We start from the raw sequence: 26,674 nt of genomic DNA on the forward strand, positions 1-26,674 counted from the left end.
CTACATTTCTGTGACAAGCATGAACACTGAAACACTGGCCTTAGCATCCATTGCTCTGTTGATTAAATGTGTTCTTAACCGTTATCTATGACTTATTTTTTAATAAAATTTTTAATTGAATAACAATGCTATACTAATAATCATCTTAATGATCATGCCAAAGACCTATAAAATCAAGTTATCACAAATAATCTATTCTAAAACCTAGTGCTAATGTATATTTTGAAAGTGAATTGGCATATATTAGTGCACAGAATAATATACTTTCTGCTATAACAAGAACAATATTCTTTCTGATATAATATTAATAGGCATTTAAAAGTTCACCCTTCCCTCAGCCTTGATCATTCTATTCTAACATGGAAAAGAATCAGACAGACTGATTTGAATCTTGTTTTGCTCCTTAGTTGTGTGACCTGAGGCAAATCCTCTAATACCTAGTTAGTTGCACAATCAGGCTACTGTAAAAAACATTCATAAATCGTCTAAAATAGTTCTTGAAAAAGAGGCTTCCCATGGATGTTAGTTCTTCTGGCCCAGAAGATAAGAAACTAATCAGAGATTGCAACATTTTTAGGGCACCTACTATGCTCAGCAGAAAGAAAATCTCATCTTCTAAGTCCTTCAGAGTCTCTTGCTGTGTCTCTCAAATAGAAACAACAAGCTACCACTTTGACTCATCCCATGTGGGAGCTTGGAACATATCTTCATTAAAGCACTTCCAACCCTTGACTTCATCAGGACACTTGTTTTGGAGGTAAGGTGTTAATGTACCCCAGTGCTCCTGGCACAGCTAGGGAAATTAGGGGCTGTGTTCAGAATTCGTGTTTTAGCGAGCAGCTGTGGTGTGGTTGATTTCTTGCATTTATCTAGAATACAAGTGTAATCACAAAGCCTCATCAAAGGCTTTCATGTTCTTTACTCTCTGGTGTTATCTGGGGCATAAAAGCATTTTTTTATATTAACAGGCTACATTATGTAATGGCTACATTGTGAATATTCAAGTTTCTCAGCACTGGCAGTTGCCATAAAAGAGCACTAAATGTGCTGAATCAATGAACTGAGTATCAGGTTATGATGCCCACAAACATAAATAAAGCCAGCAATTTAACTGTGTCTCCACTGTAGGTCTGTTGATACCTAGCGTGATGGATCGTACACTGTTTGCACTGAGGCCGATGTCGGAGTCCGTAGTGTTATTAAATGTCATGTCTTCCAGACGGCACCATCCATCAGAAGAGATTGCTTGGAAATGATTCGTCAGGGCTTGATTCACTGCTTTTGAAAAATCATCCCATGATGTCTGTTTGCGGATATTTAAAGCACATATTGTGTTTTCACATTCAAAGTCATCAGAACCACAGTTGCCTGGTTGAATCTCACCCAAGGAAATCCTTAAGGGTATTTTAAGAGCATCTGTCAGAAGATTAAAGAATTAGAAGTCAAAAACAACAACAACAACAACAACATAAAACAAAAACCAAACTTGACAGGAAAAAAACCCAGCAAAAGTATTACATAAAATAAGCAGATATGAAACTTTTTTCTTTAAAGACATTAAATTGAATAGTCTTATACTGGAGTAAAGTCTGGTCTCCCAATCTCTTCACAGTCTCTTTGGAGGATGTATCCTGTATGAACTGTTTATCTTTCCTTGTACCTTTAACCTTTTGTACTCCATTGACTCCCTTTGAGTCTCAAATCATTTTAAAAAAATCTAAGAAAACTAGAGCTCCTCCTTGATCCTGAATTCTATATATTCTCCTTATCTTTATAGATAATATGATGATCAAATCAGGCAATAGTTATACAGGCCAGAAAGTTCATGATGGCAGCTTGAGAATTCTACAGAGCTTGGTCTAAGCCTCAGGTTTTGGCCTTTTCCTACCTGTATATATTTGGTGAATTCCCTTGAAACTGCTATACCTCAATTTATTCTTTAAACTAAGTGAACTTCTGTTTGAAATGGATTCAACACATTATTTGTTACATGGAAAACACTAGTAAATATTGGATAAATGATAATAATGCAATAGGAACGTCTTAAGTGATCTTTCAATTTCTCTGACAGCACTTAACTGAGGCTCCACCACAGTGGGTGCCTTCCCTGTGCACTTGTTTTTGATTTAAATTATATGTTTACTAAGAGTCATTTGTGTCTGTTCCCAGATCTTCTATGTCTGTTCAACTCATTACTGCAATTAGTGAATTTAATATTCCATAAACTGATGACATATGAGTTACTGTTATTATGAAAACTAGGTTGAATGCTTTAGAGACACTTAATGGAGTTACTAAAGATGTCATTTAATGAGGTATAAATGAGAAAACTATATGCAGTTAGATAAAATGTAATAATCTCTGGACAGACAGTATCTTTGGTTTACTTTACAAATGTGTTTGAGTACTCTAACACTAAAAATCATAAGATGATACATTAAATGTACATTTTGATCTAACAAGAATAGGTAAAACTCAGAAGAACAATACTAAAGACTAAAACTCAGTGAAAGAATTACTTTGCAAGATTTAACATTACAATGCTTTATTTAAAGTGTATATTTTTATGATCCTTTTCTAAAACTGGCTTTCATTAACTGACCAGCTATCGGAGGATTATTTTATCTTCCAACTGTCAGTTCTTATTTATCTTTCTTATCAGCAGCATTTGATGTAAGTGACCTCTCTCTGCTCCGTGACAGACTCCTACTAGCTTTCCTCATTGCTCATTGGTTGTTTTTTTTCTTGATGTTCTTTCTTCACTATCTCTCCACTTTTTCCAGACTTCTTAATGACAGAGTGATTCAGAGATTTTTATTTTAAAATCTTCTACATTCACTTCCTATTATATGCATCAGAAATGTTTCCCCAAAAGCTCATGTGTTGAAGGCTTGGTCCTCAATGCAACAGTGTTCAGGGGTGGGAGAAATCTGGAAAATCCTGAAGGCTTTGATCACAAGGGCTTTGATGTCATGAGTGACTGAGTCCACTGAAGGATTTGTATTTTGATGGCATAATCAGGAAGTGATGGAAACTATAGGAGAAAGGACTTATTTGGAGGAAGTGTGCCCTGGAAGATGATATCTTCTCCCTGGTTGCTCCCTCTCTCTTTCTGCTTCCTGGCCACCATGAGCTGAGCTGAGCAGCTTTCTGCTGCCATGATGTTCTTCATCACCTCAGACCCAAAGCAATGGAGTCAAATAACATGGACTAAAACCTCTCAAACCTTGAGCCGAAATAAATCTTTCTTCCCTTAAGTTGTTTATGGCAGGTATTTTATCACAGCAACAAAAAGCTGACTAACACACTTACTAAGTGATCTCATGTAGTCCTATGACTGAAAATATCATGGGTAGACTGCTGACTCTCAAACTTACATATGCAACTCATACTCATCTTCCAAAATTCCTGCTGGCTTGACACAGAGAGCCTCCCAGGCATTTCAGATTCACACACGAAAAACTAAACTCCATATCCTCATCAGAAAAATCTGCTTCAACCTCTGACAACCTTCCTTCTTTTGACAGCAATCCATCCTGCCAATCTCTGAGGTTGAACAACTTAGAATTAACCCATGAGTTCCCGCTCTCACACTCCACATTCAATCCATTAGTATGTTCTACCACTTTGATATTCCACACCTCCAGAACCCAACCAGGTACTTCTCACTACCTCATCTGCTTCCATCCTAGGTTGAGCCACCATTACTGTCCCTCACATGGAATACTAGAGTCACATCCTAAATGATGGCCCTGATTTTACCCATGACTCTGTATGGTTTATTTGCAACAAAGCAGCCAATGACAATTAAAACATACATTAGATCTGTCACTCCGATGGCTATCTTAAGTCCTTATCATGACCTATAAATTCCAACAAGATCAGGCCTCCAACCTATTCTATACTTTCTCCAATCTGTTTCCTGATTTTCTCTCATTATTCTAACCCAGTCACCTTGCCCTTCTTGCAGTTCTTCAGAAATTACCAGTTACCTCGCACCATTTGAGGATCTGCCTGAAAATCTTTACCTGAGATATCTATATATCTTCACCTCTTCCAAGTCCTTGCTTAAATGTTTTACCAGGAAGGCTACCTTTATGACCTTTTTAAAAATTAAAATCCACTCCCAATCCCCCTTAGTCTTCAATGGCACATCTCACTATCTCATATTACCATGTAATGAATTATGTTTATTGCTCATTTCCTGTCCCTTAATGTTAGAATAGAGCCTTCATGATTGGGGGGGACAGAGTGGGGGAGTATTGGGGATTAAACTCAGGGGCATTTGACAACTGAGCTATAGCCCCAGACCTATTGTATTTTATTTAGACACAGGTGTCACTGAGTTGCTTAGCATCTCACTTTTGCTGAGGCTGGCTTTCAACTTGAGATCTTCCTACCAAGCCACTGGAATTACAGGCCTGCTCTATACCCTGTGGATAACAATCTTTTTTTTAAACTCTGACTTACCCCATATGATCAGGAGAGTGACTGGCACTTGAGGAGCTCAATACTGAATGAATGAATAAAGGGCAGAATTCTGAATTTGTTTTTTCCCACTGTCTCTCCATGTTATTCATTGTTCTCTCTCTCTTCTTTTTTTTAATCTTTTTTTTTTTTTTTTTGTATGTGGGGTGGGGATCGAACCCGGGCCGCACGCATGCCAGGAGAGCGCGCTACCGCCTGAGCCACATCCCCAGCCCCTTATTCATTGTTTAAAATAATTAGTTACTGGACTCAGAACTGCATGAAACTTGTCTCCCTATGAGCAGCAACTTCCTATTTGCCAAATGTGGCTGTTTCTCTTTTTAACCCTTATACCCTAGAGAATTTGATAGTACTGAATCACTTCTTCCTCTCAGAGATAAGTCTCCTAACTTCTTTTCTAATCTTGCTCAGTTTTCCTTTTGAGTCAGTTTTCCCTTCTATTCAGCTTTTACAATTGGGGGTTCCTCTGGGCATGGCCTTTAATCCCCCTTTTTCCTCACCCTACACTTTGCCCCATCTAACAGCACACCTATGACTTGATAACCAGGACCCTCTCCTCCAACCCTGCTCCCACTAGCTAATTCTAGCCTGTGTTCTTTCTGACTTGGTACCAGTCATGTGCCCCCTCCTCCTACAGCATCCTACATAAGATGTTATTTCTACATTTCTAATCTCTCACTTACTTACTTGCTTATAATCATTCTTCAGAATTCACAGCATTAAGTCAAAACTTACCCACAGGATTGAGTCACAAGGAATATAAGGCCTTTTATGACCTGACTCTAGATTGAACCCAAAGACACTTTAACATTAAGTTAACCCTTTTTATTTTTTAAGACAGGATCTTACTAAGTTGCTTAGGTCCTTAGTTGCTGAAGCTGACCTCGAACTTGTGATCTTCCTGCCTTAGCCACCCTTGCTGGGATTACAGGTGTGCACCACATGCCTGCCTCTATATTATTGTATTTTTACAGTTCATGTATTTTTTCTTTACTATTTTAAGTTTTCCTTGTGAGATAAAATAATGCAAATCTATGTATAAGATTGAAGGTTAAAACATTATTTTAACTTTTAAAATTCTCTTCATCCTTGAGTTATTAAAACAGCTGGTAAAATGGATGGGTTGGGCAATAATCTTGATATAAGTCATAATATTTTATTTGACCTGGCATTCCATATTCATAAACCCACTAGTGAGCCTTTCATGAAATGTGCTAAGGAGACTATTCTTTTGGAGCTGAAGGGACCCAAGAGATTATCAATTATACATAGATACATAGGCAACCAGGCATCAGGAGAGAACCCACGTGCCTCTCTCAGAGGATCAGCTGATGCAGAGTACCCAGTGGGATTTTACCCACCCTGGCAAATCTAACGTCTAGAACAACAATCTAAGTGAGAAGAAAAAAAGCAATTCATATTTAGAGAGCTCTCCTGGATTAGTCAGTAGAATACAATAAAGATCTAGCATTATCTGAATGGCAAGTTGTTCTGTAATGTCATTCTACATGGAAAGAAAAAATAATTGCTACATCTATCATCAATAAAATGCTTTTGCATTAGCAAGGGTTCAAAAGAAGTTAACAAGGGAATGAGAAAATTGTACTTGCAATAATGTATTTCCCATTATCCCAAAGGCCCCTGAGGCATAGAGGGAGGATGAGCAACCAGCTTTTAATGCCACTCACTCAGATTCTCCAGCAAATGCTTGCAGTCATCTGTGGCAACATCATGCACAGTCCGATTGCACTTGTCTCTCTTTTCTGGCTCGAGCCCTCCATGCCTACACAAGATTTCTAGGCAGTTCTGCAAAGACAAGACCTCTATTACCTTCACGTCAAAATGAATTAACTTGAGTGCAAAACCCAAAGGAAAAGCCAGTTGCTTGTGGCAAGCCAATCAAGAATTCACAGCTAGAAATCTTATTTCAATTCCAGCAACCCAAATAACCAAACTGGTCTCAGATTAATCTAAATAATGTCTAGAACTGAAAAGCAAAGAATTCTTCATTTACGTAAGTTTTTTTTTTTTTTTTCAATCTGTGCTGACGATGGAATCTAGGACCTTGAGCCTGTCAGGCAAGTGCTCTACCACTGTGTATATTCTCATCCCAAAGAGCCCTTCTTTTAAATGGGAGTCATTGCTCTCAGGGAAGGCTCTTAGGTTTTAAGAACAACAACAACCAAAAAAAAAAAAATGCTTAGGCTAGGGTTGTGGCTCAGTGGTAGAGTGCTTGCCTGGCATGTGTGAGACCCTGGGTTTGATCCTCAGCACCACAAGTAAAAAACAAAATAAAAAATCCATTGATGACTAAAAAAATGACTAGCTCATTAATTGCTGGGTTTGCAGAGTGAAATTAAGAATGAAACTGACTTTTCAAGTACCCTTTCATGGTAATTTGATAATATGAAGCAAAAACACTGCTATCATTGGATGCTCCCTAATGCCTTCTAGACTACAAACTGCCTTCCTAAAGTGCAGGGCTCCAATAATTCTTTCCCAGAGTTCCCATAAGCACATTTGTAATTTGAGAACTTATGCCGCCCTACTTACTTATTTTAAAAACATGAACATCGTGGTTGAGTTAAAAAAAATCATTCCCAATAGATATTAATTAAAATTATGTTCCTTTTTTCAGCTTTCTGTCCTACTAAGCTGCTTAATAAAATCTTCCTTCAAAAACTATCAGTAACTATTACGTGAAAGGTCTTACTCCTCATAATTCTTCAAATGCAAATTAAAAGACAATATACATATAGATGTAAGTTTCATACTTTATATACAACCAGAGATATGAAAAATTGTGCTGTATATGTGTAATAAGAATTGTAATGTATTATGCAGTCATTTATTTTTTAAAATTAATTTAAAAAAAAAGAATTTCACAGCAGGATATTATATCAGGGTATTTAACAAAAAAAATAGTTCTACTGGAGCAACTGTTACTAATTCATAATTTGTATACTGATTTTCCACAAGAATATGTAGAAAACTGAATAAAACAGAAACAATGAGAAGGAGCTAAAAACCAAACCAAGTAATGTCCTCCTCCTCCTTCTCTCATTATCTCTCTCTCTCTCTCTCTCTCTCTCTCTCTCGCTCTCTCGCTCTCTCGCTCTCTCGCTCTCTCTCTCTCTCTCAGTTGTGCATATATGGGCATGGAAGGGACTGACACTTCAGACAACACAGTAAATCAGGCAGTCTGCAAAGCCTTCTCTAATCTTCCTGAGCACTCTTTTTTCTGCTGAGTAAAATGAATTTTTTCTTTTCTAATATAAAATGTTTTTCCTGAAGTATAATATTCACATAGACAACTACATAAGTGCACAGGTTGAAGCACTATCAAAAGGGAACAAACCTGTGGAAGGAGCACTTTGCTCCTTTCAACCTCTAGCCTCTCATCCCCATAACTTCTGTTCTGATGTCTAAATCAGTGATTGGTTTAACCTGTTTTTGAATTCCATATAAATAGAATTGTAATTTAGGTATACTTTTATATTTGGCTTCTTTAATTCAACATAATGTCTTTAAGATTTATTCATGCGTTAGAAGTGGTCATAATTCATCTTGCTTTTTTTAAAAAAAATTATTACTAAATGGTATTTCATTACATGAGTACTTATCCATTCTCTTGTTGAGGGACATTTGGGTCCACTATGAACACTGCAATACATGTCCTGTGGTCCACAAATATTGGGTATATGTACTTGTGCTGAATCACTAGGGTACAGGTTGTGGCATCTGCAAGAGCTTTTGAAAGTGACTGTACATTGGTACTCCCATGAGTATGTGTGAGTTCCAGTTGCTTCATATTACCTCCAAAACATACTTTTAGATGCAATACTGAGTTCACAGAAAAATATAAGAAATCTCTAAGTATCACACACAATAATAATAATAAAGTAAAATTTGACCAGAAAGCCAGTGCTGGTCTACAGCAGAGATGATACACAGAAGCTTTTTTGGACAAGAGACTAAGCATTGGTACCTACATGTAAAAAAGGGACTCAATCAGAGAGACTGTAAGAAAAATCAGCCTGTCTGAAGAGGGAACTTACTACAGCATTTGTTTCTTATTGCCTGCTCCTACTCAGATTGGAGGGATCTCTGAGACTTGTCATCAAATTTTGGCTTTCATGAATCTATCTATGGTTTAGATTTAAGAAATCACTGTATATAAATTAGCCGAATTCAGTCAAATGTATAAATAACAGTTCTTATCAAGCTGTTATTACTAATTATATAAAACCAGCAAATGAATAAGGTAGTTCCTGCAAAAGACACACAATATTGATTGAGAAATTAATTCTAAGAGACTTAAACAGAATACAATCTGAGAACTAAACTTTGTTAATTCCCAAGATGAGAAGAGATAAAAATAACACATTCGTTACACAAGTTATTATTAGTAGCAATAGCATAAGAGTGAAAGCAGACCTAGATACTAATCCTAACACTACAAATGATAATATCTATAGCCAATGGTAAATCTTTTGACATTTTCTGCTGTAGTTTCTTTATCTGTGTTTCAAATATCTGTATCTTATAGGATTGTTATATGGCTTAAATGAAAAGATGCATACAAAGTTCTTGTGTTTTGGGCACATATTAAAACTCACAGTATTTATCACCAGCCCTAATTTATTAAAATCAACATCATAATCACTAATTGGAAAACAAGTATTAACAGTACTATTAGTTGATTAGATGTTACAAGCACATGACAAATATCACTAGTCTCAAGATGATTCTAAATGATGTTACTTCACATTACAAACAGCAATGACAAAAGGTGCAATATACATTTGCAATTATCCTGAATTAAGGTTCTTTGATTTCTGACTTTCAAAGTGGGTGGTTTCTAATTTTTGTCACACTCAGGTAGGGCAGTGGGCAATAATATAAGCAGTGACATTCTCTTAAAGGAAACGTGAAATGTCAGTGCTCAAGGGTAATGCATATCCAAATACAGCTAGCTACAAGGGGGAACTCTACAGTACTATGCTGATTCTGTAGGGAACATAAGGGAGATAAAAATTTTGACTCAGGTGGCACTTAATAGCAGCAGCTACAGCAATGATTTAAGCACAAGTTCTAGGCACTGTTCTGGCACTTTGCAAGTAGAGACATGCATGGCTTAAAGATGGGGATACATTCAGAGAATGTGTTGTGAGGCAATTTCATGTTGTGCAAATACCACAAGGAGTACTTCAACAAACTCCTATGGCTATGTTATCACTAGGCAATGTAATCTTAAAGAACAACCATCATATAGATTTTAGTCAGCTGGTTACTAAAATGACCAAAACATACTTTATGTGGTTTAATGCTTATTTACTCCACATTACAACTTCATGGAACAGGTACTAAGCACCTCTGTGCCAGCCACTATGTTAAGGCTGTTCAGGTCCTTAAGAACAAGATTCCATGTCCCACAGAGTGTCAAAGTGTCATAAATAGTTGGACATGGAGAAAATACAAAAAATGAAGGGATACATTAGCTTTCTATTACAATAACAAACACTTGAGATGATCAACTTAAAAAGAAGTAAGGTTTATTGTGGTTCAGTTTCAGAGGTAGCCAGCTGGCACTGTTGCTTCTGGACCTGTGACGAGACAGGAAACCATGGTTTGGGGCATACAGTAGAGTAAATGATGCTCACCTCAGAGTGGCTAGGAAGCAAAAAGAGAAAGAGGAATAGCCAACATCCTAATACTCACTTCAAAGGCATAACCCCAAATGATTGGGAGATGCTGGAGTAGGCCCTACCTCTCAAAGGTTTCATCACCTCCCCAAAGTGTCATGAGCTAGGGACCAAGTCTTTAACATATGGGCCTCTGGATATGAAAGTAAGCTTTTACTTTATGGAGGAACAGGAGTAGGGACAGAGGGAGAAAAAATACTTTATGCTCTCTCCTGCTGGGTGGGATTGTCTGAAGAGGAGAAATGCTGCAGGACTAGTCACTGGGAATGAATTTCCAGGGGGGCAAAACTGGGTAGGGTGTGCTACCCCGGAATCTAGATGGATGAGTTTAAGCTCAAGTCCTATCAAGTCCAATAGAGATACCCCTGCTGTAACAGACTTTAAAGTAGTGACTTAGGCTTCAGTTTTCCCTTCCACTCACATTTACAACCTAGTTTTGGGTGACCACTGGCTCAGAAAACAAGTGAAGGGGTCCATTATTCCAGAGAAGGGCAGAAGAGATATTGAAGTATATTAAGATATTAAGCAATCTTTGCCATGGTCTTTTAATGAGAGCTTATAAGCAAGGAACCAGGACCAACGAGATTAAACAGAAGCCCCAGGTTCAAGGAGTAAGAGATAAAATCAAAGTCAAGGCAGGGAGCCAAGAGTTTGATATTGGGCAGAGGGAGAGAAAGCAGAAAGTTTTGAAATGTGCAGAAAAGTGAGAACAACCTGGGGGTGCGGGTGTATTCAGGGCTTTGCAGGGTAGGCTTCCTTGAAAGGCAGGGGAGATGCACAGTGTTAAGATGGGAAGTAAGGGCATTAGGGAGAAGGTACATGGAGGTTTGAGTGGCCAAAGATGAAACTGACTGGAATTGACTATGAAGGGCTGAGAACTGGTGTTCAGTGCTTTTCTGTAAGTACAGGGATATGTTCCAGGCCCAATTGCCATGAGTGTCTTTTCTAAAAAGCCAAATGTTGTATGTAGGAGTCATGTTGGAAAGGAAGAGGATGATGAGAAAGGGACCAGTTATGAAAGAACCATAACAGCCCAATCATTTATTGATTCAATAAGCTATTAGTGCTTCTGGGCCAGAGACTGCTGGGAACAATATACACAAAGATGAAAAAAGTGTTTTTTTCAGAGGAGGTGGAAACAGAGAGAGGCACATAAACAATTACAATAAAGTAGAAGCCCTAAGTAAAATGCAGAGAGGTGCCCTGGGAATACCTAACTCCTGGAGCCAAGACTTCAGCTGAGATGTTTTCCAGGCAGAAAAAGTTCAGGTCAGGAGAAGAGGCTATTTGAGGCAATGGAACAGCAGATGCAAAGCCAGGGAGAGGAGAGAAAGCACAGGATGTATCCATGGCTACTGGTCATATATGGTTAGAGCACAGAATGCACTGTGGAAGGTGACAGAAATGCACCTGTGGAGGTGACTGAGGCCAGCAGGAAGGGGCTGGCCCTTACCCTGTGGAAAGGCATGAAGTGGTTATGTTACATCACCATGGTCACCTGCTGGAAAGGTCCCTCATGTGTCATTGTGAAGGAGTGAAACTAGAGACTGGGATACCACGGTAGGAGCCTGAATGCATCGAGACAGCACATGATGAAGGCTCTGCAGTCAATGGAGGAGGCAATATATTCGAAGTTCATTTATAAAAATAAAATCTAGAGTTGTATCAATCATTCAAGTTCATTAAGTTAGGAAGTTGGTACACGTAAAAACAAATGCCAGGTGATGTTACTGGATGAAGAGAGGAAATGTAAGACTAGCCAACTGACTGGCTAAGGGACATATGCATTGGGGTCTGGGGACAAACCACATGGAACTGCCTGGTGGGAGCGAAAGTGAAAATGGTCATCAATAGTTTATCATATAATGTTCTAAATGGGACATCTTAAAGAGTAAAAGTGGGCACTGAGCAGTTCTACCGAGGCATAAACAGGACTGTACTGGGTACACCGGCAAGTTCATTCCCTAGTTATCTAAGAGATGCCCTGTAACCTGTGAGCTTCCTGGAAAGGAGCTTCCTGGATGAACTCAGGAAATGCTTAGTAGGGCTAGAGAGAAGATTCTGGAATTCCTTGAGATTCTATTCTGAGGATCAACAGGGAGGAAGTACAGAATGAGAGGAGAAACAATGGTCTAAACTAGATCCATTAAAGTTGTAAGTAGAAGACACCAGAAAGTCCATGTCTTAGCAAGGAAGGGAGAATGACTCTCGGTAGCTAGTTTATGTCCCCTCTAGGGTTCCTCTGGTCAATCACTGCGGCCTAAAGGAAGCAACAATGCAATTACTCTTCGTTGAATATTCTGGAATAAGTGTTTTGTTTTTTTTAAACCCTTCCCTTTGTTTACATACAGCCTAACATTTTCAATAATAATTTGACTAAAAACAGGAAATAGTCATTTAGAATAAGAAAGTTTTCTATTTATCCTGATTAACATCTAGATCCTGTGACTTGGTACTTTGAAGATACCTTATCTTTCTTTTATTTAGACAAGTTATACAATTTTGTGTGACAAGGAAAAACTGTAGTAAGTCCTATTATCTTGTTCTCTTTGAAGCAAAGACATAGAAATAAAGAATCCAAATTTGGAGGCTCCATGTAAATCCTGGCACATACTTACCTATCCAGGCCACCAGGAGAACTAGTGTGGCTGCAATGGGGTGAGAGAGTGTCAGATTCCTATAGAGCTAAAAGCTAATAATGCATATCAGAATGCAATCCTAATACAATGTAGCAATGATTTTAGGATGGCAACAAAAGGGCTACCAGAGGACAGTGGGCCTGCCCAGAAATGACCTCTAGGATGCTGAAAATAAGTGTCTAGAAGACAGGCAAAAGTCAGATGTCAGGTATGCATTTGGGAGTAGCTATCACTGCTACAGTTAAAGCTGAAAATCTGAATAAACTCTTTAAAGAATAGGAGGAGGTAGCCGAGAATGGAGCTTAGGAGTGATGTCAAGGGAGAAGTGGGGAAAGGGTAATGTTCTGGAAGCCCAAGGAGAAAAGAATTTGCATTAATTAGTCAACATATTAAATATATTCAGAGAAACGGAACAGAAAAATGAGTGATAAGAAACCACAGGTTTTGGCAATTGATAAGCTAGAAATATAATCTATTCCCATAATAAAAAACTCATGCCATCCCCTAAATTAAAAAAAAAATTGAGTTTTATTTGAGCATTTGAGTTTTATTCAGTGATGCTCAAATTCAGATAATCTCCTGAATTTGTTTCTGGTACAGGAATTGGACTTGCTGAAGATCTCATGGCACAGCAGAGAGCTTCATGAAGAGTTCCTTTTTCTATTCACACAAAGTGACTGAAACAAAGAAAGGTTTATCCTTGGTTCAGCTTTCTCTCTGAAGTAGACATAGGCCAGCTTGAGAGAGGTGCTTGTATTGCTAAACACTGCATGGTGATTTGTATTAATTTCTTAACCATTGGAAAAGAGACCAACTACTAAAATGGAGCAAGCACTTATGCGGGATTGTCTATGAACTGGCCTTGGGAAATGTTTCACCATTTCCCAAGACTTAGTTTCCTCATTTACAACATGAGGGGGTTGGACTGGATCAGTTATGGGCCTTTGAGCTCTGAAATTCATATGGAAAGAAAGTTGCTTCTTGGATAATGATGCTACTACTACCTGTGAAGGCTGGGCATGCATAGATTGCTGTAGAGAGAGAAAAAAAATCCTGTTTTTTTATGCTCTGTGGTAAGAACAGACTCTCTCCACCAACACATTAATTTGTAACTGTAATTTCTATTTTTCAGAAAACTAGCCTTAGTAACTTAGTTGTGACTAGATAGTCCTAAAGAGTTATCCCAATCAAAATAGAAAAATTCTTTTAAGACAAATGATGGAAAAATATCTTTGAATACTTTTGACTGGGAAAGAAGAATGCACAATGAAAAAAGTAGTGGAACCAGGCAATCTGGCTTTATTCCCAACCTCTATCTATTAAACCCTCTAGGATTGAAATATCCTAATTATAAGATAAACAGATTAGACTGGAAGATTAAATGTCCATTCCAGGGCTACCAAAACCAAACCTATTATTTTAATAGCTTAGAAATATGGGAATATTTTCAATCATGTGCCTTTAAAAATCTCTTTCCTTGTAAAAAAAAAAATTCATCTAACACTTCTTAAAGTAATAATACAAAAGAGTCATATTCTATGGGAGAAAGAGGTCATATTGTCCTTTACACAGTAGTAACAGAGCATCCACTGCTTGCCAGGGTCTTGGGAATCAATGTAGATACCATCTTTGATCATCAAAACCCCAGGATTGGTAAAGAGCTCATAATGAAGGAACTGAGCAATACTGTCCACCAAAAAAGGGTAACTCCTTGGGAAAAATTCTCTGCCTAGCAGGAGGGGCTCAGTAGCCCAATATTCCAAGTCAGAGATGCTCGAGTTTTCTTTTATTTTTACCTACAGGTTGGATGCATGCACAACCTACTCCTTTCAGTAACATCTTGCAGTATAGAGGTTTTCTTTTAGGGATGTCAGTAGGTTTCAATGTACTCTTTCTAGGTACCTCTTCACCATCAAATGAGAGTCACAGTCTTAGATTAACTGTGCATTTTCAAATTTAAACTATTCATGTTTCCCATTTCTGCCTCCTAAAAATTTTATGTCAAATGCTGCTGCATTCCATTTAAATCTATGTATGTATATCAAGTTCTCAGAATTCTTCTCCTTTTGTTAAAGGATACGGTGTGTGTTGGGGGAACTACTGCCCAAAAGTAGTGAACCAAATCTTGCCTTTTTCTCACTTCTTAAAAACCAAAGTCAAAATGAAAGGCCTTTGCAGGAGATCCTAACAGGAAATTACCCAGCCAGGAGCTCCAAATACACATCTCTAGGCACTTCTATCTGGAATGAACAAAACACTTAGATTCAGCATATCTAAAGCTACATTCTATTTTTCTGATTTGGGTGCTGGCTTTTGTTTGCTTTTTCCTGGAACATCATTGTCTTTCTATCCTGCTTCCTTCCATTCCTATGTCTGCTCTGTGTTCCATCTCTGGACACTTCTTGTCTACAATGTCTCTCAATATTTGCCTGCTTCACATCATCTTCCACCATTTAGTCTCTCTCTCTGCTTCCAATTTGTCCAGAATTCCAACTTCTAAATGTTATTGCTAAATTCATGAATTTAAACTGTGAAGCAGATTATCTTTCCCCTTTTTCTAAAACTTTTCATTGACTTTACTTGCACTGGTAAATTGAGAATAAACTCCTTAATGTCACTGAAGGCCTCATGCCTACAATGAAACTCCCAGTCTGATTTTATTTCTCGCTATTCTTCCTTAACTCAGTTGAAGCTTTTTTCTACCTCCTTACCTCCATGTCTCCATTTTTACTTCTCCCTCCATCTGAACTACTCTGCTTTCTCAATGGTGAGTGGTACATTTAACCCATTTGGCAAATCCCCCAATAATTTCCATCTCCTCCAGAATGAGCCATCCCTAAGTCTAACATTGCTATAACTATTCTTTGAAGTATGTATGATCTTCTATTTTTCACAATTGTTGAATGTTTATACTATTGCAATAGCATGCCTATTATCCTTGTGTTAATTTTGTGTTTCTTTTATTATATACTTGTCTTATAACCTGCACACTTGCCACTAGACTAGGAGCAGAAATAAGCACAGTAAACATTATTATGCACACTGACAAGCATTCAGGAGCTTTCTAATGGCTTATTAATATTATTGCTAAAATGATTTAGAAAAAGCATGATTTAACTAGACAAAGCATACTTTTTTAAAAAAATAATCAGTACTTTTTATTCTCTGGGTGAAATCTAGAGCTCTCTCTTTGATATCAGTCAGATAGCACAGGTAGTGCAAAAATTTGACAACTGAGGAAACTGGGCAAGATCAAAAACCCTGCAGTACAGGTGGGAACCCTGACCCCACTTCTAACTAGTTGCACAATCTTGGAAACAAACAACCCAATGGACTAAGATAATATCAATCTTTTTCTCCTATTGTAAATGACATAAAATGTTCAAAATTACTCTCACATTCTTATTAATAGCTTTTGAATACAATGATTTTTTTTAAATTTCATGAAAGTCTCTTGTACATTTAAATTTTATAAAAAGTCTTATACCCTTGGTGATATATATATTTGTCCCAGTAGCTCACCATCAACTGCAGTGGTATCATTTGGGTCTTCAATTATTTGACTTAAGTACACTCAATCGATAGCAGACAATATTGCCACTTATCAAATTATGACTGCAATGAGGCCAGCTGCTTCAGGACACACCTTAAAACCTTTTGAAGCAGCAATATGGGCAGCAGTCCAGCCTTCTCTGTCAGCGTGGTTAATGAGGTCTGCAGGAACAGCAGGCTTCGACATGCCTTCAAGACAGTCTTCTCCCCCATCCAAGGCAAAGAAGCCTGGCTCAGGCACTTCCTCACTCAAGCAGTCTCCAGGAGCTGGTGCTCTATGGTACATGAGAAGCTTGAGGCTATCCACATTACCAGCATCCACAGCTGCATGAACTGGTGTCCAACCATCCTGAAAATAAATGACCAGGGAGGGGGAAGGGGTTATAACAACATTAATGTTGAGAACAGTATTATTTAAAGTCTATCTCTAAATGTTCTTGGGCATGGACCACTGAGCTGGGGAAAACAGGCATTCCAATCCTACCACCGATGAGCTATGTTCTTTGCTTGTGCCAGCTGCTGTAATTCCCACTGCTATGACTCATGTTTGCTGTTTTCTAACTGTTTCCACCTAATAGTTAACCATCTGGAGTGAGCAGGCAGTGCCCAGGTCTATAACTGAATATAATATATGATAACCCAGAAATCTCAATTTACTATTTAAAAAAAAAAAACAAACTTTAAAGAGAATTTTAAAAATATATTCAAGAATAATATTATTAGTAATATACTAAAAGAATGCTGTTATAAACCAGTTTTACTTAAAGGGCAGTGGCTTAACTCTAATCTTAAAAGTTTATGCAAACCATTCAAGAAGCAAATATTCTAAATAATAGGGGAAAAGGTAGACATACAGGAAAAACAAAGTCGAATAACTTCATTGGATATGGATGGGCCTCTTCTGAGTGTTCCATGATTGCAGAAGGATACTGATGCATATGAACTTAAGAAATGTTCTAAAATTACTGGGTCCATATCTGAGAACTTGTGACTATAGAGCCCCTATAAGCTCATTCAGCTGGTTGGTAGAGCAGTCATGGTACTCTTTTCCTAGAACACTTTCTCAGGTGGAATCCCCAGACCAGTAGCATCAGTATCCCCTCAGAACTTTCTAGAAATATGGATCCTTAGTCTTTACCCTAGGATCAGAAATTCTGGGGAAAGTTGGGCCACCAACCTGTTCTAAGGTTATTAGAATGTACTGAAGTTGGACATGCACTATCTAGGGAAAAATCTTGAATCCATCTAGAGTATCTCATTTCTATATAGAAATTGGTCTGCCAACTACAAAGCACCCATTTTCATTGTTTTTTTAAACTTTTCAATTAAAAAAACTCGATTTTTATTTTGGCTTATTTTACTACCTTTATATTCTCCTTGACCTGATTTTGTCATGTAATATTTCATATTACTGTATTAAAGGTATTTCAGGGAGCTATAACTTTAAAAAAATAGGGTAGAAGATAGAAAAACAGACAATAAATGGAAGCTATCTCAATTTAGGCTGCAAAAAGCTGATCCTGGATGATGGGCCTTTCCTCTTTTTCTGGATCTCACACCAATAAAGCCCACTTGGCTAAGACAAGACCCCAGCTGGGCAGTATCTAGAATACTGAACCAGCCAGGTAAAGCAATTTCATGGCTCCTTCTTCACAGGATTGTGGGCACCAACACCTTGGTAGCAGTTTGACTTAGGCCCTAGGGTATAAGTGTTCTTGACCTTCCCTGATTTACATTACAAAGCCAACACAGCCTTTTCTGAAAAACACTTTTCAGTCTTCCATTCTCCTCTGACAATTATACTGTTCATTGCCTTAGCTCTAAAGATTTTGTCCAGCTCCTCAATAACTACCTTTAGAGTTTTGCTTCTGTGTCCTCTTGCACAGAACATCACTTCAATTTTTATGTTACACTATTTATTTTTCATTCAATCTGCTTATATAAAATTCATTTACTTTTATCTATAAGTTAGAATTTTAATAATGAATAAATATATTGTGTAAACACCATAGACTTCTTAGGTAAAACACATAAAATAATAAAGAATTGGAAAAATAACTATTTTCTTAGATTAATAAGATAAATACAAAGTAGAGGGTTTAAAAACAACTTTTAAAAAGCTTTAGCAATGAGGTTCAGAGAAAAATGTTTATACCTGTATTATTATATCTCTGCTGATATCATTAATTTTTGGTTCTTGTTGGTGAAATTACATAAGAAAACCCAAATCTAAGATTATTATTTGTTGAATGAATAGAAACTTACACCTCCATTGTCTCGCCTGATTCTGAAAGGAAGACACAAATATTTGTTTTCCTGTTTTAAAGATAAATCATCTGAGGCTCAGGGGTTGAAGGACTGGTTAAGCTAATGGACAAGGCTTTGTATTTGGAAAGTGTCTGACTTCTATTTGATTCTCTTCTCTGCTAATTAAAAATGTTCTGTACGTTTGTGATTTTTCAAAAACATTTTTGATCCATGTTTGGTTGAATCCATAGTTATGAAATCCCAAGATACGGATAGTCACCTGTATTTGCTTTTCTAGATGTAGAGTTTGAAGAAACAGTACATACATGAGGGGAAGAAAACTGATACTTACTTGGGTTTTTACACTTCGGTCAGTGCCAGCTTCCAACAAGAGTTTAACACATTCTTTATTTCCATTTTTACAGGCCAGGTATAGAGGTGTCTGTCCTCCAGCAGCAGCATGATTAATGTGAGCATCATATGCAATTAATAATTCTACACACCTAAACACAAAGTAAAGATTAATTACATAAAAATTGAGTTTGACCCCTAAAGCATCACCTACCAAGATACTAAATATACACATACAATGATGCTAAAAAGCAATTCTGCATCTTCATACACATCTATTATTTCTATGTATTGGTTATCGTGGGTCTTATAGATATTTTCCTCACAAATCTAGAAAATCTATTTTATTTGTTTTTATTTTCTTTTTTTTCTAGAGTGTGAGAAAATGGTGACCTAATACCTTTAGTCACAACTGAATTACTTGCACAAAAATTTAAAATAGTACATTTGATCAAGTCCTAAAATATGGTTTGTATCACTTCTTTTCAATCAACTTCTGAAAGTGGAATCCTTGGAACAGGTTTAGCTTGTTGGAATGAATGGTTTAAATATACTTTGTGTGTACATATATAAATACATAACATATACGTATTTATATAATAAAAATACAATTTGTGGTGCAAAATAGTTTTAACCTTGCAAAAAGTTAGGCTGAGTCATTCTGAAAATTTTCACTTGAGAAAATATTTGCAAGTTGCATAGACAGTAGGGCACCATGTGCCTCCTCTATAAAAAGTAACAGGGAGGCTGAGAAAAGGGCTGCCTTAGACACAAATGACAGCAGAGAAGTTATCCTGCCTCCAAGCAGATACTCACTGCCCTGAGAATCAAGAAGGAAACCAAGAAGTAAAGTCAAGACTTGGTGACACTTCTAAATCATAGTCCAATGAAAAAGTAATTCACTTCATATTTTGTTAACACAGATGCATGGTTTGTTGTTTTGGTTTTCCTTTGCATCATCTGGTTTGTTTATATATATTTTCAAAACAAGTCACTGTTTTTGATATATGTGTGTATCATACACATTTATTAACTGATTCCTGGATTTCTATAGTGTTCTTCCCTTTTACAAAGGGAACTTCCTGTACTGTGACTATTATGCCCTGCAAGCAAGTGGCCCCACAGATTGCCTGGTGACAAGGGAGAAGCATAGCTCAGGAGAAATTCCTTTTGCAGGATGGGGGTACATTCAAACAGTAACAACAAAATCAATGTTTATGATTGTTAATAATAAACTCAGGGTGATGAGATATGTTAGATATGCAGAAAAAAATACAACACCATACCTCAAACTGATACATTTTGAATATTATGATATTTAAATTTATGCTTAATAGTATTTATGTGAACCTTAAAACTCGTATTTTAAGAATTCTATAACTTGTTAAAGAACATTTCTATCAGGAAAATTGGATTAAAATAGTAAAAGTAGCTTGCATTTTCTACAATCTGCCATTTCAGCTCAGGAAGAGAAAGCAACTTAGCTTATTCAATTATTAAAATATGATCTTTTAAGAAGTACCTATTCATATTTTGTACCTATCTGACTTAGTAAGCTCCTGAGGAAATCACTGCTCAAGATATGTGCATTTTTAATTAATAGGCTTTCAGTTTATACTTGAACTATTTTTGCTACATGAGATTCCTGCTTCAATTTTTTTTTCCTTAACATGGCAAAACAAGATGAACACTTGGTATTTAATACCAAATAAATTGTCAGTAGTAACAATTATTACAAATAATATAATTCTATGGTTTTTTTCTTTTTTTAATGCCATCATAAGTACAAAAATTTTGTTTGGTCTGGTTGTTTTTACTTTTCTTTTTTTCTAGACTGTCAATGGTCAACTAATACCTTCTCCATAGCCCCTTATCTCACTGCAGGATGATGTGCCATGGATGCTCTTCAACATGCAACCTGGACACAGCATAATTTTCTTTGTCACTTCCCTCATTTGCAACTACTTAACTATTTTCAAGAAGAAAAAATTTAGGATCCTACTTTGCATTCAAATATGTTTAGTGAATCTATTTGCCAATGGATTTCAAGCACTAGTTTACACATTTAGCCGGACCTAAAATAGGTGAGCAAAATACAAAGAGAAGTGATTTTCATAGAAAAGAAAAAAAAGAATCAAGAGCATCACTTACTCAAAATGTCCCTGAGCAGCTGCAGCACACAAGGGTGTGAAGCCATTTTTATCAGCAGCATCGACTTGGGCTTCTGCATTCAGCAGCAATCTCACACAGTCTATGGATTTTAATAGGAAGTCATTTAAATTCCTCATTTAGAGTCATGATGAGACAGATTCAATGCAAGCTGCAAACAGATTCTAAACTCAAAAGACCTCTCTCACACAGTTCATCTGAAAATTCTATCCTGACAGATATGAGACTCCACAGACCTCCTTTCCCAAAAATGATGATGCCCCAAAACTCACCAATGAAGACATGATCTTTCATTGCTTTATGAAGAGCTGCTGATGAGTAAAAGGAATATCATGTGCCAGAAAAAGCTTTACCAGATTTTTCCACCATCCTATCCCAGAAATAATGTTTTTGAAGAGAGAACCAAATGTATTTACCAAATTGAAATATCATACTTTGCATTTAAATAGCCAAAAATTGTTGCTTTATGATGTTCATTTAATCAAAATGTTTCTGTATGGTAGCCATCCTACAACTTACCTACATGAATGAGGATAAGAGTCCAAGAGAACTTCATCTAACTTAGAAACGAGTATCTCCTGGAAGACCTGTTATGTTCCTTATGTTATGATATGGATTTAATTTCTTTAGATTAAAAACAATCCCTACAGTGCTTTTGAAGCAAAGAATAATTTCAAAATACTTTGAAACTACTGAACTATTGGCTCACCAGAATCTTCCATTTATCTGAATTAATCGACAATCATATGGCTCACATATGCAACGCTTTTAACTTTTGCACTTGCAGTCAAATTATTTCTTTTTCAGCACTACCATATGTTTTAGTATATTTAACTACAGGATTTGCATTTTAAAGAACATGAATAATTCCCAGTCTTCATGGATATGTCATTTGTAATTATATAACTTCTCAGTTCTCTGAAAAAAAGTCCAAATAACTATAAACTACTGTTACTACTAAACAATTTCAGACCCATCACTCTTTTTAACTACTAGAATTTTCCATCACTGTGGCATTCCCTAAAGCCCTGATGCTCTGACTTTTTTCCACATCAGGTATTTCTAACAGACAAATTAGGGCCATTTATTTCTGACCAAAGTGACTGCAGATGGATGACTTTATTTTAAAATGTGCTTTTAAATGAATTGACCTCAAGTTTCTACATGTGCATTTCAGTGTATACAAAACAAAGATCACTTTTAATTAGCTGCTGCAGTTAAAACTTTACATTAAGAAACTTACAATTTGTATTCTTTAATGTTTCTAAAACATTAAAGCTCATGTAAAAAAAAATCTATTACTACCTGTAAGAGAAAACTGAAGCCAAAATGAGCATTTGTCTCATAACAGTGGTTCCCAGTGATATTGGCATTCCATCCTTCTGCAAGCATGAGTTGTGGTATGAAAATCTCTCATCATTTTTACCTGTATGTCCATTCTTAGCAGCAGAATACAAGGCAGAATGGCCATCTTCACAGGAGTAATTAATGTCCAGTCCTTCTTCATTAAGCAGCATTGATAATAAAGTGACATTTCCCTGGGCAGCAGCTTGCTGAAGAAGGGTGGGCCTGCCAGCCAGGGGGGCAGGACCACCACTCATTAGCAAAGGGGTTAGGGAGGGTGACCAGCCTGCAGGTTAAAGTGACCTTCGTTAGAGAGTAGGAGCAAGGACAGGATACAGATACTATCATTCCTTTCTGAATCACACAAACAAACATAGCAACATGTATTCCTAGAGCATTATGTGGTTTCTAACATTATCAATCTGTTAATATTTTCTTAGCATGAATCTAATCTGTACTGTTATTTCAGCTCTTATATCTGCTGCTAATTAAATTAACATATGTGGTGATGAATTATTTTAAGTCATCATTCTTACACAGTTAAGTGTTAAAGTCATGACTGGTTTTAGAAAACTAAGATGGCTGTCACATTTTAAAAGTTTAAATTCCTCTTCTGCATTTCAGAAGAATTTTAATTTTAAAATGATGTAAAGAATTCCTCAATTTCAACATCCGTCTGAAAAACTAAAACGGATAATTTTAGGCTTAAGGTAGAAATGATGGCAAGAAACAGATTTTCCTTTTTTAACCATGTTTCCAATTTATACTTACTCTTATAAATTTTATTCAAACCAATAATATGGGCCTAACACTGTCAAAGAGTCTGTTTTTAGTCCTTGAGTACACTTAGTTGGGAATTAAAGTAACAGATGCTAACTGTTATTCACTATTAAGAGCTAATGGAAATATATAGGTATGAGTGGATCTAGAATACACCAACACAAATATTCAATAACAGTTCTGAAGACTGTATCATCTGGCCATCTTTACAACAGGTTTAACAAATTTGTTTAACCAGCCAACAAAACAGGACACTCTATCATATAGTTTAAACAAAAGTCATGAGTTATCATGGTTAGATATTTCTAATCAGTATTTAGCAGCTTTAGAAGAGAATCTGTTAAGTGTATGAAGTCGGCTACATATAGTATGGAAAAGTTTCTGAATTCTTCCTTGATCAAAAGGCTGTAAAAACAGTAAAAATGTTTATTTAATGTGGTATCTATGTATTTGTGTCTTTTAGGCTTAAATACAATGAATTTTCAAAATAAATCATTCTGGTTTTCTCTTTATATAACCCCAGTACCTCTCTACGTAATGTTGTGGACATGGGCACATATCCACTGCTCGAGGTGGACTTTCCACATATGCAGTATTATATTCCACTTGGAAACACACATAGATGAATATTTTCTACCCTTGTGCATTAATATTAGGATAACATTCTAGGTACATGCTTTACATTAATTTGTGTATAATACTCAATTATTATGATTAAAACCTAAATTATGGGCCTTTGATTATTTTAATAAATATTAAGAAAGTACATATCAAAGAAAGTTCTCAGTTTTTTTTTTAAAAAGCCTTACAAAATAAAACAAAGCCATTCATACCAATATTACACTGCTTATTAAAAGCTGGATATTATATCTTTATAATCAATTATTTGGGCCCATAAAAACTTTATTATTTTACCCTATTATGACTGTAGTGTCAGACAAAATTAAAATGCTCATACAATTAAATATTTATATAAACTTAATGCTATTTTCCTATTGACATTCATTAGGTCTTCTTACAAAAGTAATATGTTTACTTCATACTTACAAGAAGGCTCTTCTCTGGTACATTTTACCTTTTGTATTTTCTTTAAAACAAACAAACAAAAAAAACAGGCCCACAAAAATTAAATCAGTACTTATTAGAAATGGATGATAAACAGAGAAGTTATAAACACCAAGGAATGAAACCTTGTAAAGCAAATACAGGCAACAGCAAGGCTTCGCACCACTGTCTTCTGCAGAAAGGAGGGAACATGGCTCACACTTTCAGCATCAATCTGCTTCTCCAACACATACACTCTCACACACTCTCACAATGACTCACAGACTCACATACATTCATATGCACACATATTCTCACTCTCTCTAGATCTCACCCATGGGGTCATGGTTATTGCTATCCTTTTATGAACACCTACATGCGTATATTGAACAGTTTGCTATTATTTTTGCTTTCATTTTTCTTTTTTTTTCCCACCACAATTCTAGGCTTTGGGAGGAGACAATATATTTTTCAACTATCTTATATATACATAGAAATAATCAATTATGGACATACTTTCCTGAGAAATCCTATTTTAATGTTAACTGAAAGAGAATATATGTTGAGAAATTTTCTCATTCTTTAGACCACTCAAGAGTCTTCAAGTTCTTATTCTATCCTATGAAACTATGGAAGACAAATCAGCATCTTTGTTTTCTTAGAGAGCTTCAAGATATTTTAAAAATCTGTACAAAAAATGCCTTATAAATACCATGTATTCTTAAACTTTAAATGTTAGATGCTCACTATCCTCTCCAATTTTCTCTAGCACAGACTTATTTTTATAAATCCTGCTATAAATATGGGAAAAATAAATTAAAACCACCACAAGACTATATTGCCTAAAATTCCAAACAAGGATAAAAATGGTAATACTTGGTTAACTGGTTTAGTAGTGACAGAACTATATTCACACAGCTACTCTAATGATGTTAGAAAGAGGCATTCAGCTTTACAGTGTCTCAGATGTTAGTGAGGGTAAGCACTGGGCACAATACATCATGGAGGGAACAGAGAACATGCAATGGCAGAGGAAAGAGATGTTGAGAACAGCTTCTGGCATCAGCTTCAGAGGGTGGAGAAGGTTAATGTCACAGCCTAGACATTTCTTGTATTCTGGTTTAGCCTTCAAGCCAATCGTACATGAGAATAATTTTTAAGATACATGTTTAACTAAAGAAAAAAAATTCTAAACCAAATTCAACAAAATGTGCCAAATAAACAGTAATAACAAAAAGAAAACAGAAAAGAAAATTCCAAGGGTATGGGAACTCAGCTGCCTCGAGTGCCTTCCAGTTTAGGCTTCTGTTCATCTAACTCAAATGTGTTCATTTGACAAGTTCAGAAGGAACAAGACATTCTAATTCATTTAGAATTTAAAACGCTATTTTAAAATTTAACATTTGGCCATAAAAGTTGCCAGCAGGATTTGGGTATTTTACAATGCAATCCATTAAAATGGTAATTTGTGTCATTCCAGTCAGTCCTCCTCTGGGCTTTAACTTAGTTTTAACTGTCACAGGCAGAAGCTGACAGGACACCCAGGATTTGAGTGTTTGAAAGATCATAGGATCTAGCATTTCTCCAAGGAGGGAGAGGCAGTGAACTGTTGTTTTAAAATTCATCAGGCAAGCTTAAGATATCCTTTGGTACTATAATTTTTTGACTTAGTGGCTTTCAATTTTAGATGACAAAGCTAATATTTCAGAGAGAATTTGCTCTGCCCAGTGATACCCAAAAAGGGGTAGAAATGGACTAATTCTGCCTTCTTATACTCAATAAAGTACATGTTTGATCATGGAAATGGGAACAGACACCTGGCAGGTATTTGGCAGTGGTACTTTGTCCCTATTCCCTGCTCCTCACAACTACAATGGCATTAGTGGATGTTTAGAAGGTTAATACCCTCCAACGGGCTTATGGCCTGGAGAGGCACAAGCTCGCCCAGGCACAGCCAGGTTAAGAAGCAGGATGCAGAGAGTTTGGGTGCTTCTAAGTTGCAATGGTTGTGGTGGCAAGAAATGGGGCATCTGGTCTAGGGGTGTAGCTCAGTGACAGAGAACTCGCCTTGCATGCATAAGGTCCTGGGTTTGATCCCCAGCACCACAGGGATGGTTGTGGGGGAATCTAAATGGGATGCAGAGTTGAAATCCTATATATCATTTGGAAAGTTCAGGCTGACCTACATCTACAGTGTACACAGTTAAACACCCCCATTATCTAAGTGCAATAACGTTGTTTTCAACCCCCAAACAGAAGGTGCTCAGTGTAGACTTGGCTGAAAGACTGAAGACCTCCAATGCCTTTCCTCTCCCCTAAGAAGCCACATCTGGTGACTGAATGGTGCAGAAACCT

General features: G+C 36.6%; 1 protein-coding gene across 1 annotated transcript in view; it reads right to left on the reverse strand.

Moving 5' to 3' along the window:
• Window positions 1-26,674, reverse strand: part of Cttnbp2 (cortactin binding protein 2) — a 140,655-nt gene that overhangs the window by 42,525 nt on the left and 71,456 nt on the right. Inside the window, exons 5-10 of the mRNA XM_026410553.2 lie at window positions 22,578-22,781; window positions 21,134-21,233; window positions 18,984-19,134; window positions 16,479-16,733; window positions 6,177-6,294; window positions 1,141-1,416 (exon numbers count right to left, since the gene is read on the reverse strand). Coding sequence (XP_026266338.2) covers window positions 1,141-1,416; window positions 6,177-6,294; window positions 16,479-16,733; window positions 18,984-19,134; window positions 21,134-21,233; window positions 22,578-22,781 — 1,104 coding nt within the window. The remainder of the gene's footprint in view (window positions 1-1,140; window positions 1,417-6,176; window positions 6,295-16,478; window positions 16,734-18,983; window positions 19,135-21,133; window positions 21,234-22,577; window positions 22,782-26,674) is intronic.

The sequence above is a fragment of the Urocitellus parryii genome, chromosome 3 (genome assembly GCF_045843805.1).
Source record: "Urocitellus parryii isolate mUroPar1 chromosome 3, mUroPar1.hap1, whole genome shotgun sequence".
NCBI lineage: Eukaryota > Metazoa > Chordata > Mammalia > Rodentia > Sciuridae > Urocitellus > Urocitellus parryii.